Source organism: Spermophilus citellus (genome assembly GCF_964194105.1).
Source record: "Spermophilus citellus genome assembly, chromosome: 13".
NCBI lineage: Eukaryota > Metazoa > Chordata > Mammalia > Rodentia > Sciuridae > Spermophilus > Spermophilus citellus.
Window position 1 is genome coordinate 42154326 of NC_138193.1, and position 15679 is coordinate 42170004.

Here is a 15679-nt window from a genome sequence, read left to right on the forward strand (position 1 = left end):
CAGGGAGGCCACTAAGGAACTGTCACTAACACAAAGATGAAAACCAGAATTTGAGAGGTGTAAGTGGGGATGAGAGGCACCTAGTAGGTATAATTAATATAATTTGGTGACATTTTAGATTCTGGGTTGGTAACAGACAAATCAGAGGCAAATTCAGGGTTTCTAGTTGGGCCACTGTATGAAGGTGCTATAACAAACATGAGGAATAAGGGAAAGACCAGGGCAGAGCTAGGGCAATGTGTCATTGCCTAGATGAGGCCAATTCTCCTGATGTTAAAAGACTAAACGTGCTATTCAAATCCTCCATCTCTTTTTTTTCTTTTTTTTATTGGTTGTTCACAACATTACAAAGCTCTTGACATATCATATTTCATACATTAGATTCTAGTGGGTTATGAACTCCCAATTTTACCCCAAATGCAGATTGCAGAATCATGTCAGTTACACATCCACAATTTTACATAATGCCCTATTAGTAATTGTTGTATTCTGCTACCTTTCCTATCCCCTACTATCCCCCCTCCCCTTCCCTCACATCTTCTCTCTATACCCCATCTACTGTAATTCATTTCTCTCCTTGTTTATTTTCCCATTCCCCTCACAACCTCTTATATGTAATTTTGTATAGCAATGAGGGTCTCCCTTCATTTCCATGCAATTTCCCTTTTCTCTCTCTTTCCCTCCCATCTCATGTCTCTGTTTAAAGCTAATCTTTTCTTCCTGCTCTTCCTCCCTACTCTGTTCATAGTTGCTCTCATTATATCAAAGAAGACATTTGGTATTTGTTTTTTAGGGATTGGATAGCTTCACTAAGCATAATCTGCTCTAGTGCCATCCATTTCCCTGCAAATTCCATGATTTTGTCATTTTTTAGTGCTGCGTAATATTCCATGGTGTATAAATGCCTCCATCTCTGTGCTTTATTTCTTCTATACCAGGGGATGCACCCCACTCCAAGTATCTCATCTGGCCACTAGAAATTGAGGACAAGGTTGGTTAACCTCAGAGTCCTCCTACTTTCCCTAATCCTCACATGGTAGCTCTTGAGCTGGCAGTGCTTCTATTTTCTCTCGTCATTGCCCCCCATCCAGCCTTGTTTTCAGTTACTCAGCAGGATGATAATGATTTACTGGTTATATCTGAAAGTCCTTGTCTTTAGTATAGACATCCCCAGAGTATGTCGCAAGGAGGAGGGTGGGTAGATGAAGGAGTTCAGACTTCAGGGTCACATAGATCTAGGTGTGTATCTTAGTATCATGATGTCTACTAAATATTTTTTAACTTTTAATCCTTCTTACCTATAACTTTGAGAAAGTACCATATACTACACAAAAGTTTGGTGTAAAGATGAGATAAATGTAAAGTATACCACAATGACTTTTATCAGTTATTAAAGTATAATTCCTCATTTCTTTTCTTTTTATTTGTTCTATAATTTGTTTCTTTATAGAGAAAATAACCAAAAACTTAACAACTCTTTATCAGGGCCCCTTTTGATATGAGTGGTTCCTGTTCCAGAGGGGGAGTTGAATGTAAATGTCTCCTGCTCTGTCAGGCAAAACCTTACTTATAGAGCTTGAGGACATCTGAGGCTTTATTGACAGGGGCCTAGGGAATAGTGGGGGACCCTTGAGGGGCTTGGAGGGATTTTAGTTTGTATGGGCTGTGCATCACTGCTGCCTTTCAGTGACTAAAGCTCAGAAGGTCAATACAGAGCATTAGGAGTCTTGGTCTCATCTTTCATTGCAATCAGCTTCCAATACAATATCCCCTTCTTCAGAACATATTCATATGTGGCTGAAACAAACTTTAAATTACAAGACTACTACAAACATTCATTTGATCCTATACTCCTTAGATTTTCTAGTCCAGTGAGCTCTGGAGAGCCAAGGTCCTCTTGGATTTCCTAAGATTTCTACCCATTTTTCCACCAGCAGTAAGCTAAGCCTGGAGGCTATTATGAACATAGTGAAGTTCATAAGAGGCAATCTTAGAGAAACAGAAACAAGAAGGGCAGGGAGCCGGCTTAGTGGTACATGCCTGTAATCCCACCAGCTTGGTAGGCTGAGGCAGGAGGATCTTGAGTTCAAAGCCAGCCTTGGCAAAAAGCAAAGTGCTAAGCAACTCAGCTAGACCCTGTCTCTAAATAAAATACAAAATAGGGCTGGAGATGTGGCTCAGTGGTTGAGTGCCCCTGAATTCAATCCCCAGTATGCCCCTCCCTGCAGAAAAGGAAGTGAAAGGAGAGAAAAAGGAAGTGGAGAGCAGAGGAACAGGGTGTGAGTATGTGAGGAAGAGCTTCACAGGTTCTTAAAGACTCTAAGACATGGAAGACACAAATCTGAAGACTTAAAAAAAACCTTAGAAAATTTTATTTGTGTAAGTTTTTGTTATTTTTCAAAGGCACTCTAGGAGGTTGACAGCACGTGACTACTATGGGACTGAGTCTCATAGTCTTCTGTATTGTCACAGCACTGATTTTTCTCTGTGTTGCTTGGATGCAGAATTAATTCATCCAATTAAGTCCTGTTGCTGTAGCATTCATCAATTAAACCAGAAATATGAACTAGATAGGCTAAATCTAGAATTTTCCTTCCTCAAATACAACAAGCTGTGTGTTAGCTACAAACTTAAGATAGAGAATTGACCAATCCTTACCTTTGCGGCTTTGGCATTCCTAATGGTGATGAGTTGCTGTGCAATCACTGACAAAACTTCTATGTCTATTCGATTAAATTCATCGAAGCAGCACCAGGCTCCTGACTGGGCCAACCCACTGAAGAAGCGCCCCATCATCTGAAATCACAATAAAGTCATTCACCTTTGAATTACACAGTTTAATTCCTTCAAAAGCTAAATTTTGAGCTGAAGTATTAAACAGGAGAGGTGTTATCTACAAATAAGCAATGGTTTTAAGTAAATAGTGGGCTGTCAGATGTAAGAAGTTTTCTACAAGAAATCTTTTTGCCTCTCTCCAAGCTTTGAATCTAATTTTTACTTTTAAATAACAAAATAATCTGACCAATTTTCATTCTTTTTTAAAATAATCCTACTCATCTCCAGAAATACTTGACAGGTTCTCAAGACTCTAAGACATGGAAGACACAAATTTAAAGACTTTAAAAAACCCTTAGAAAATTTTATTAATGTAAGCTTTTGTTATTTTTCAAAGGCACTCTAGTGGTTGACAACATATGACTACTACTGAGCAGAAGGCATCACTGCACAGGTTAAAGTACAGGTTCTTGCTTTTTTCTATAGCAGAATCCTCATGACAGAAGAAAATGAGTATGTACTGCTGCTATCTAAAGTGTACAATTTCTTTGGAGACTTGAATTTTGGATTGATACATGTTGCACTATCCAAACAGAGCTAATGGGTTTTCTGTCTCTTAGGTGTTCAACTGAGCATGCACTACCTCACCTTATTCTAATTCCCATAAATTGTAGAAAGACAGATGGATATGTGTGTATCTCTCTACATTTCTGTGTCTGTACTTGTATTAGGTTTGACAGAAACATAACAGAAAAGGAAACTGGTAGTATGAAGAGAGTTTTGAAAAAAATTATTGGAAGATGGAAAATACATGGAAACAGATTGCCTAATGAGAAGGGAAAATTGCAGACCCAAGGCAGAGAGGGAGGAGAACTTCCCTTTAGTGGTACCTACAAGAAACTCCAAACCCAACATCAGTACATGTAAGGAAATCAGGAACAGGCTTTAGGGCAATCTTTGGAAATTAGCCAAAGATCAACACTTGGAAAAATCAGGTTTTGGGTCCTTTATCTCTCTGTAACAGGACTCTTGAGATTTCAGTACTGACTTTCTTTCACCAAGCTAAAACTCAAGTACTGCCTTCTCTAGAAAAGAGATATGCTTTGGGGAGTTATTGGGAGAAGACATTATCTAGAGAGATAAAAGAAGAAGAGACAGGAAAGAAAGATAAATTCAAATTTCTATTTTAGTTATTGAAATTCAAAGATAATAAAGAAAAGACAGCTCCATCCAAGGGTAAACTCCATTGCAATATACATCTTTGAAAGAAAAATTTTTATTTGATACTTAATAGGGGCTTCCTGATATTAGGCTTCTCCATAGGATTGCTGTGACAATTTGCATAAACTGGGGAAGTATGCTTATGCTGTCCACACATCCTATACTTCTACAATACTCACAATAGCTCCTTCATTCAGAGAAGGACATTTTGAGTAAACAAGCTACCCACACTAGTCCAACCCATACTTCTGAACTGAAAAGTGAAGAGCAACAGACAATTGAGAGAAATAAATTTCAAGAAAAAGAAGGAATGAGAAGGATGAACTGAATGAGCAATGCTGGTAAAAATGGAGATAATTTAGGGAACAGAACAGAATATTGAAAACTCACATGGCATCCTTGAGATCTGAGAGGAAACTGTACTTTAGAGCATAAAATCATATGCTCTAAAAACAAATTTGTCAAAGATTAGAAATAGTTCTTGAATATTAATAATACTATAGCCATGATAAAAAATTAAATGGAGAATTAAATGGGTTCACGGAATGGTAGAATGGATAGTACTAATGATCAAGTTGGTATTCTAGACAACAAAATTGAAGAACCCTTCTATAAGAGTGGGAGACCATTCCAGGGCAATGGTCTTTGTATGTGAGATTATGCTTACTTCCTGGAGTACATGAAGATTTCTCAAGGAATATTTGTGAATGGACAGTTTTAAAGGAAGTAAAAAAGAAATTCTAGATCTTTATCTTTGATATAGACTCTTTGCTATAATTTATCTCTTGAGAATATGGCTGTGGTCATACTGGTTCTTCATTTCTATCTGTCCTTCACAAAAGATCCTCTTTCCTTCACTCCTGTTTGTGTAGTTTGTGCCTAGGAGAGGAGGAAAGTGAGGTTTTGAAATTCAGCCTCCTTATGGCTGTATTCACTAAGTCAAGTGCCACATGTACAAAGACCCAATAGATCCTAGTAGCTTCCATGCTCTCATTCATACTAAATCTTACTCTGGTATACTGCCCCACAATGTGAAAACCTCCAGCCTGTCAAGCAAAGGAAAAATTCCAAATACTAATTTTGAACAAAGGAACAATTCCACCGACTGCCTGGGAAATAAACACTTTTGCAAGTCAGGCAGTTTCTAATTCTTCTCTTCCCATGTAAAGCACTCAGTGCTTATAAGTGAAAGCCAGAAACACACCTATAGTCAAACACAATTGGGCATATTATTTATTTCAACAAGTGAGATCATACATTATGGGGAACCTTGGAAACCATGAGGGAACTGTGGGTTGTCTTAGTAAAGGAGCCTTGGGAGGAGTTATAGGATTTGGGTTTATATTAGGAAATTTGGGGGAACATTTAATAATAAGAACTTTGGGCTGTATATTAGTTTTCTAGGACTGCTGTGACAATTTGCATAAACTGGGTGGTGAAAGCTACAGAAATCTATTCTTTTACAGTTCTGGGAGCTACATACTTGAACCCAAAGTATTGGCAAGGCCACATTCACTACAAAAGCTCGAGGAAAGACATTTCCTTGACTCTAGATTCTAGTACTTGGCATTCCTTGGCTTGCACTGCATCACTCTAATCTATGCCTCTGTGTACCTTCACATGGTGTTCCTCTTTCTGTGTGACCACTGCCACATTTGCCTCTTCTCATAAGGACACTAGTTCATCCAGTTCCAGTAGGATCCCATTTTAACTAGATTACCTCTGTGAAGATTTCTATCCCCAAATCTGGTAATGTTCACTCATGCAAGGTGTTAGGACTTGAACATCTTTTAGGAAGACACAAATCAATCCACACCACTCTGAATTAGGTGCTGGTAGAAAACAGAAACAATTCTATAATGCATACCCTAATAATCCTTGTCTATCAGGCTGAAGGACAGCCTGCCTGAAGCTGTCAGTGGTAAAGACGTAGCAGTTACTCTGGTTGGCAGGGAGAAGGAGATGTTAAGCCCGAGGATTCATACGCATACTAAGTTAGAAAGACACTGTTCTAAAAAGAAGCAGAGAGAGCAGAATAGAAATGAAAAAAACAATCTATTAGCCCTGATACTTGGAATGCTTTCTTTGAATGGCAGAGGTTTCATGATGGTGTGTTGGCTCTTTTCTATGGGTTTAATATTCTGTTAAATTCCGTGATGAACAATCCTTGATTGTGCTGTGCTAAGGGTTTACATTTTTATATTCAACCCCTAGACAAAACAAAGACAACATAACTATAGTTTTAAAATAGTATGTAAATTTCATCAGCCTTGGAAGTGAAAAGAAATGTGAAAGTGGAACAGAAAGTTGGCAGGTTGTATTGAACAAAGTCTTATTTAATGAGCTAGCAGATCATGTTCACCACTAATGTATTGCAAATACAGAAATAAATTTATGTTTTAAAAGCAACTATCAGAAGAAGTGAAAACAAATAAGGATTCCTGTAAGTCAAAAAGTTTTTTTCAGCAGTCTGCAAAATCCAAGTGTTCTTATAATAACACTAAGGTGTTATTTGCCTTTTCCAATCTCCTTCTCTCATCAGAGTAGAGTAGAAAAGCATCACTGATATGGTTTCAGTTTTTACACTATAAGTTACCATTAAGAAACCATTCTTCATCAAGTTTTGATATAATTTCAAATAATATTTACAATTTACCTAAAGCATTATTAAAATATTTGTCTCTTTAAAGAATACATATCTATGTCAGGCTAGATTTTCTTAAAATATTACAAGCAAAATAACATACTACAATAGTCTGAATGTAGATTGATTCTTCTTCCTTGTTCTGTTTTTTCACTTTTAACCATTCTTTGCCCTGCTTCATTTCCGTTATTTGACATAACCTCATTGTTTCCTTGTTTTGTAATGTTGTGTTGAAAATATTGAAAGCCACAAAAAACACTTAACGTTAGTATTCAGATAAGGGAAATGTACCTTGTAGTCCAAACCATCAGAACAGTTAAAGACCACACACTGGATGGCAAGAGCTTTTGCTAGGTCTTTGGTGGTCTCTGTTTTTCCAGTGCCAGCAGGACCAGCTGGTGCACCTCCTAGGTCAAGCTGCAAAGCCCCCATGAGGCAAAGATAGCAGCGATCCTGAAGAAATTAATAAATTGTCATCATTGAAGGGAATTGACTTTAGCTACAAATTTATGTCATTTCCTTTCTATAGGAGGGCCACTGGTTCCCATGTAGGGTTTTATACAATTGAAGTGTACTCAACGGTCCATGTACATAATTAAAGTATATAAATATCTGCTTTACAAAGATGTATCACAGCAAATTCCTTTAAAATTGTTAGATGAAACGTCTCATGGTTTTGACAAAAAAGCACTTGTATCAGTATTAACCTAAGTGATCAGTCACTCACCGTGAGAGGAGTAATAACCAATCTTGGGCATGCTCCCAAATATTCATAGCCATAGGTGTACTGAGATAGTGCCATTCTAGCCACACAATTGTCTATGTCTACATCCCAATAATAGCGCAGTTGTCTCTGCCAGTCAAAGGATTCAACTTTGTCTACCTACATAAGGGATTATGGATGAAATGTATATTAGACACAATAATTTCAGGAAGAAGTATGTGATCTTACTTAAATGAAACATTTACCTTGGCATTAACAAGCTCAGTGACTATATCTCTTGCATGCACATCAATAGTAATCAATGCAGTTATGATATTTCTGTGCAATTTAGGTAGACTGCCTCGAACTACTGTAGCCAGGGCATTTAATCTCTACAAATTAAAAAAAAAAATCATTGTCATAGTGAATTTTCAACATTAGTTTGCATATACATATTTTTACTATTAAAGTTACACATTTTCTAAAATCATCTACTTTTAAAAATTTATAGTTCTTTGACCAAACAATGCATTAACTCATTTAATTTCCATAAGACTTCTGTGAAGTATAAACTGTCTTTACTCCCATTTTACATTTGAGGAAACCAAAAGAGAGTAAAGCTACTTGATGACAGTCAAACAGTTATGAAGTAGCAAAATGAAACTTGAATAGACATTTGCTTCAAGGAAAGTGAGACCATACTCTTAACTACTATAATGTCTCGAAGGAAGACAGTTCTGTCTAAAAACTGGATGTAGTTAAAGGTAATGCTCTTCATTTTCAGGGAGAGTTCTTTTTTTTATTGGTAATAAGGACCCCTAAGCATTTTAATCAGGCCAATGGATGATTAAATAAAAAACATTTTTTGAAAATTTTAGCTCCTGATTCTCACCTAAGTTGTTAAACTGTTTACAAAGAGTGGTGCCACTGAAGGTCTTGCACAGCTGGTTTGAATTTTCACTCACAACCCTAATCAGATACCACCACTACATAGAGGTTAATGGAGTTTTCTCTGGTGGATCACTTTCCCTTCCTACAGCTCTGGAGATGAAATTTCACTGAGGACATTCATGAGAGTAATTTCTCTTATTTCAAGAAAGTTTTTCTCTCTTTTTCTGTTTTAAGGGTGAATCTTAAAAACTGCAATATTGCTTGGAAATGTAATTGAATTTGGGTTAAAGATTAGGTCTAGGTCCTTGTAAGACATATAGTTTGCAAATGTTTTTTTTCCCTTTTATCTAGGTTGCCTTCTTACTCTGAAGTGTTTCCTTTGCCACAAAAAGCTCTTTTGTCTGTTTGTTGATGCCATCCCACTCATTACCTATGCTTTCGTTATTGTGTCCAACAAATAAAGGCCAAGGCCCATGCCTTGAAGCTTTTTCCCCTGTTTTCTACTATGAGTTTGACAGTTTCAGATCTTACATTTAAATCTTTAATCCACTATGAGTGGACTTAAAAGATAGCATATTACAGTGATGCATTCATATCAATATTTATAGCTCAATTCATAATAGCTGAACTATGGAACCAACCTAGATGCCCTTCCACAGTTAAGTAGATAAAGAAATTGTGGTATATAAACATAATGGAATATAACTCAGTCTTAAAGAAGAATGAAGAAGAAATGTTAGGGTTCCAAGATGGTGAAGTAGAAATGAACCCATTACTGGAGTGACTCCCAGTGAGTGGTAGGACGTTTTCCCTCACAGGGGATCCCATTCATGAATTTAAGCTTCATGGAGCATGTGTCAGGATTTTAAACAGCAGTTTGTTGCAAGCCCAGCCCAGGACGCGGGGAAACCAGAGTTGCTCTTTGCCACGGATGCCCGCCAGCAGCGCAGCGATGGGACCCCCAGCAGACGGGCAGACTTTGAGCACTGAGGATTTCTGGCAGCGCAGAGATGCAGGGTTACTGATCCTTCAGGGCGGGTGCGGGCCAAACTGTGACCCATAACACTGCAGAGCACCAGACCAAGGACCGAATTCTGGACCTAGGGTAGGAACAGCCCAGTTCCCTCCACCTCACTGGACACCCTTGCGTGGAAATGGGTGCTTGCCATCTTGGAAAATCTACCTCATCAACTTTTGGTGGGTGTAGCTGACAGCATGATGGGCATCTGAACAGGTGTGTGATTCGCAGCCCCCCCCCCATGCGGCTGTGATAACTCAAAACCTTTCTCAGCAGCTCTCCGTGGGAATATGACAGAACAGGTTGCCGGTTTCCAACTCCTCCTCTCCACAGCTGTGATGACTTGGTAACTACCCAACACAGAGATAGCACTCAGTTGATCAGAAGCGCGGGGCGGCCAGGGTGCCACCCACCCAGAGTGAACCCAGGGCTTCAGACAAGAGACCCATCAATTGGGGCCTGGTGGGCAGGAGAGGGGAGGGGGATAGAGATTGGAAGCAACCCAAAGAGACCAGGATTGGAGAGGCAGGTGAGAGAGAGCTGCTTCACACAGATTGCTTCCACCACCCTGAGGGCAGAGACCCTAGTGGAGTGCACAATGCCAACCTACTGGAAGAGAAGAAAACAGAATTCTAACAGTGCATTTTTACCCACTCTTTCCTTCTTTCCTTTTTTCTTTTTATCTTTTTCTTCTCTATTTTCCTCTTTTATTAATTCCTTTCTCTCTATCTCTTTCCTCCACTTTTCTTCTTCTTTTCTTTTTACTTTTCTTCCTCATTCTCTTCCTCTCTCAACCTCCCAAGTGTTACTATTTCTATTACGTATAATTTACTAAATGCAAATAGGTGTTTGTTTCTATGCTTTTATTGTCCTCCCATGTACTTAACTACTATAAAATATCTCCTGTCTATTCTCCTGCTAATAACTTCCTTCATTAGAGTTCTCCTCCAAAGTAGCTAACATATATTAACCCCATACTCTCTCATCTTTCCCGCTTAACATAACGTCCTACGCCTGACCCTCAGTTCTCTATACACCAACAGAAACTATGCCTTTTATGAAACTAATGAATATATTTTAAATTATAATTGAATCCAACATCTCTAAACATAGAGACTGACTATAAATGTATTAATAACAGAAACTAACTCATAGATGATGTATAGTTGATATTGGGAACTGGTTACATTGTCTCCCATCACAAAGGAGAGGAACTATATGAGAACTATATGAGAGCAATACAAATCTTTAGGGGAAAAAACAATAACACAAAAGTTACACAGAGCTGGAAAGAAATGTGAGCAACATGAAAAGACAAGGAAAGAAAGGACCACAAACAATGCAGGGCAATTCAACATTAGAGGAGGTAACATCTACAGAAGAAAGAATGTCAGATAAAGATTTCAGGATATACATGGTTCAGATGATCTGGAGTCTCAAGGAAGACATTAGACAGCAAAATCAGACAAAGAAAGGTCACTTTGACAATGAATTACATAAACAAGTCCAAGAAGCAAAAGATCAACTCTACAGGGAGATAGAGGTTATACAAAAAAAAACAAACAGAAATCCTAGAAATGAAGGAAATAATAAACCAAATTAAAATCTCAAATGAGAGTGTCACCAGAAGAGTAGAACACTTAGAAGACAGAACATCAGTCAACGAAGACAAAGTATATCATCTCAAAAAGAGTGTAGACAGCACAAAGAGACAGATAAGAAATCATGAGCAGAACATCCAAGAAATATGGGATAGCATAAAAAGACCAAATTTAAGAGTTATTGGGATAGAGGAAGGTATAGAGGTCTAAACCAAAGGAATGAGCAATCTATTCAATGAAATAATTTTAGAAAACTTTCTAGACATGAAGAATGAAACGGAAATCCAAATCCTAGAAGCCTACAGGATGCCGAATGTACAAAACCACCAGAGACCCACACCAAGACACATTATAATGAAAATGTCCAACATACAGAACAAGGAGAGAATTTTAAAAGCCACAAGAGAAAGTAAGCAGATTACATTTAGGGGTAAACCTATGAGGTTAACAGCTGATCTTTCAACACAGATCTGAAAGCTAGAAGATCCTGGAACAACATATTTCAAATGCTGAAAGATAATGTGTTCCAACCAAGAATCTTGTATCCAGCAAAATTAAGCTTCAGGTTTGAAGATGAAATAAAAACCTTTCATGATAAACAAAAGTTAAAAAGAATTTTCATCTAGAAAACTGGTGCTTCAAAACATCCTTGGCAAAACATTACATGAAGAGGAAATGAAAAATAACAATGAAAACCAACAGTGGGAAAAACTAATCAAAGAGGAAAAACAAATCAATTTAAATAACAAAAATAAACAAATATGGCTGGAAATACAAACCATATCTCAATAGTGACCCTAAATGTTAATGGCTTAAACTCACCAATCAAAAGACATAGGCTAATAGACTAGATGAAAAAAATTGATCCAACAATATGCTGCCTATAGGAGACTCATCTGATAGGAAAAGACATACAGGGACTGAGGGTGAAAGGTAAAAGGTGAAAGGCCCACTCACATGGACCTTGGAAGTAAGCAGGGGTGTCCATACTCATATCAAATAAAATAGACTTCAATCCAAAGTTAATCAAAAGGGATAAAGAAGGACACTACATACTGCTCAAGGGAACCATACACCACCAAGACATAACAATCATTAATATATATGCCCCAAACAATGGTGCAGCTATGTTCATCAAACAAACTCTTCTCAAGTTCAAGAGTCAAATAGACCACAACACAATAATCATGAGTGATTTTAACACCCCTCTCTCACCACTGGACAGACCTTCCAAACAAAAGTTGAATAAAGAAACTACAGAGCTCAATAACACAATTAATAACTTACTTAATCGACTTATATAGAATATATCAACTAACATCAAGCAGATACACTTTTTTTCTCAGCAGCGCATGGATCCTTCTTAAAATAGACCATATATTATGCAACAGGGCAACTCTTAGCAAATATCAAGGAGTAGAGATACTACCATGCATTTTATCTGATCATAATGGAATGAAATTGGAAATCAACGATAGAAAGGAAGAAAAATTCCTACATCACATGAAGAATGAACAATATGCTACTGATTGAACAAAGGGTTACAGAAGACATCAAGGAGGAAATTAAAAAATTCTTAGAGGTAAATGAAAACACAGACACAACATATTGAAATCTCTGGGACACTATGAAAGCAGTAGTAAGAGGAAAACTCATTGCATGGAGTTCTTTCCTTAAAAGAAGAAAAAGCCAACAAATAAATGACCTTACACTACATCTCAAAGCCCTAGAAAAAGAAGAACAAATCAGCAGCAAATACAGAAGGCAAGAAATAATTAAAACTAGAGCTGAAATCAATGAAATTGAAACAAAAGAAACAATTGAAAAAATTGACAAAACTAAAAGTTGGTTCTTTGAAAAAATAAATAAGATTGACAGACCCTTAGCCATGCTAATGAAGAGAAGAGAGAGAACCCAAATTACTAGCATATGGAATGAAAAAGGCAATATCACAACAGACACGACAGAAATACAGAAGATAATTAGAAATTATTTTGAAACCTTATACTCTAATAAAATAGAAGATAGTGAAGCCATCGATAAATTCATATGCTCTGCCCAGATTGGGTCAGGAAGATATACACAACTTAAACAGACCAATATCAAGTGAGGAAATAGAAGAAGCCATCAAAAGACTACCAACCAAGAAAAGCCCAGGACCAGATGGATATACAGCTGAGTTTCACAAGACCTTTAAAGAAGAACTAATACCAATATTCGACAATCTATTTCAGGAGATAGAAAAAGAGGGAGTACTTCCAAATTCATTCTATGAGGCCAATATCACCCTGATTCCAAAACCAGACAAAGACACCTCAAAGAAATAAAACTTCAGACCAATTTCTCTAATGAATATAGATGCAAAAATCCTCAATAAAATTCTGGCAAATTGGATACAAAAACATATCAAAAAGATCGTGCACCATGATTAAGTGGGATTCATCCCCGAGATTCAAGGTTGGTTCAACACATGGAAATCAATAAATGTAATTCATCATATCAAAATACTTAAAGATAAGAACCATATGATCATCATCTCGATAGACACAGAAAAAGCATTTGACAAAATACAGCATCCCTTTATGTTCAAAACACTAGAAAAACTAGGGATAACAAGAACTCACCTCAACATGGTAAAAGCTATCTATGCTAAGCCTCAGGGCAGCATCATTCTAAATGGAGAAAAACTGAAGGCATTCCCTCTAAAATCTGGAACAAGACAGGGATGCCCCCTATCACCACTTCTATTCAATATAGTATTTTAAGCACTGGCCAGAGCAATTAGACAAAATGAAAGAAATTAAAGGAATAAACTATAGGAAAAGAAGAATTTAAACTAGCACTATTTGCTGATGATATGATTCTAGACCTAGAAGACCCAAAAAACTCTACCAAGAAACTTCTAGAAGTAGTAAATGAATTCAGCAAAGTGGCAGGATATAAAATCAACACCCATAAATTAAAGGCATTTCTGTATATCAGTGACAAATTCTCTGAAAAGGAAATGACGAAAACTACCCCATTCACAGTATCCTCAGAAAAAAAATACTTGGGAATCAACTTAACAAGAGAGATGAAAGATCTATACAATGAAAACTATAGAACCCTAAAGAGAGAAATAGAAGAAGACCCTAGAAAATGGAAAGATCTACCTTGCTCATGGATAGGCAGAATTAATATTATTAAATAACCATACTACCAAAAGCACTATACAGGTTCAATGCAATTCCAATCAAAATCCCAATGGCATTATTCATAGAAACAGAAAAAGCAATCATGACATTTATCTGGAAAAATAAGAGCCCCAGAATAGTTAAAGCAATTCTAAGTAGGAAGAGTGAAGCAGGTGTCATCACTATACCAGACCTTAAACTATACTACAGAGCAATAGGAACAAAAACAGCATGGTAGTGGCACCAAAACAGGCTGGTAGACCAATTGTTACAGTATAGAGGACACAGGACTAACCCACAAAATTACAACTACCTTATATCAGACAAAGGTGCCAAAAGCATGCACTGGAGAAAGGATAGCATCTTCAACAAATGTTGCTGGGAAAACTGGAAATCCAGATGCAACAAAATGAATTTGAATCCCTATCTCTCACCATGCACAAAAGTTAACTCAAAATGGATCAAGGATCTAGGAATTAAACCAGAGACCCTGTGTCTAATAGAAGAAAAAATAGGTCCTAATCTCCATCACGTGGGATTAGGCCCCAACTTCGTTAATAAGACTCCTATAGCACAAGAATTAAAACCAAGAATCAACAAATGGGATGGATTCAAACTAAAAAGTTTTTTCTCAGCAAAAAAATAATCTGTGAGGTGAATAGGGAGCCTACATCCTGGGAACAAATTTTTACCCTTCACACATCAGGTAGAGCTCTAATCTCTAGGGTATATAAAGAACTCAACAAGATAAGCACACACACACACACACACAAAACAAACAAATAATCCAATCAATAAATGAGCCAAGGACCTGAACAGACACTTCTCAGAAGAGGATACACAATCAATCAACAAATATACCAAAAAAAAATGCTCATCATCTCTAGCAATCAGAGAAATGCAAATTAAAACTACTCTAAGATGCCATTTTCACTCCAGTAAGAATGGCAGCCATTATGAAGACAAACACCAACAAGTGCTGGTGAGGATGCAGTGAAAAAGGTACACTCATACACTGATGGTGGGACTGCAAATTGGTACAGCCAATTTGGAAAGCAGTATGGAGATTCCTTGGAAAGCTGGGAATGGAACCACAATTTGACCCAGCTATTCCTCTTCTTGGACTCTATCCAAAGGACCTAAAAACAGCATACTACAGGGACACAGCCACATCAATGTTTATAGCAGCACAATTCACAATAGCTAAACTGTGGAGCCAACCTAGATGTCCTTCAATGGATGAATGGATAAAAAAAATGTGGCATTTATACACAATGGAATATTACTCAGCACTAAAAAAGAATAAGATCATGGCATTTGCAGGGAAATGGATGGCATTAGAGCAGATTATGCTAAGTGAAGTTAGCCAATCCCCAAAAAACAAATGTCTTCTCTGATATAAGAGGGATGACTCAAAATGAGGTGGGGATGGAGAGCAAGGGAGGAAGATTACCTCTAGATAGGGAAGAGGGGTGGGAGGGAAAAGGAAGGAGAAGGGGAATAGCATGGATGGTGGAAGGAGACCCTTATCATTATACAAAATATATGTATGAAGATGTGAATTTGTGTTAACATATCTTATATACAGAGATATGATAAATTGTGGTATAAAGGTGTATTAAGAATTGTAATGCAAAATAATACTAATAAGAG

General features: G+C 37.3%; 1 protein-coding gene across 1 annotated transcript in view; it reads right to left on the bottom strand.

The window, feature by feature from the left end:
- Nucleotides 1-15679, bottom strand: part of DNAH6 (dynein axonemal heavy chain 6) — a gene marked incomplete at both ends in the record, with an annotated part of 280659 nt that overhangs the window by 138509 nt on the left and 126471 nt on the right. Inside the window, 4 exons of the mRNA XM_081264582.1 lie at nucleotides 2659-2796; nucleotides 6932-7093; nucleotides 7368-7523; nucleotides 7610-7735. Of these exons, the coding sequence (XP_081120708.1) occupies nucleotides 2659-2796; nucleotides 6932-7093; nucleotides 7368-7523; nucleotides 7610-7735 (582 nt within the window). The remainder of the gene's footprint in view (nucleotides 1-2658; nucleotides 2797-6931; nucleotides 7094-7367; nucleotides 7524-7609; nucleotides 7736-15679) is intronic.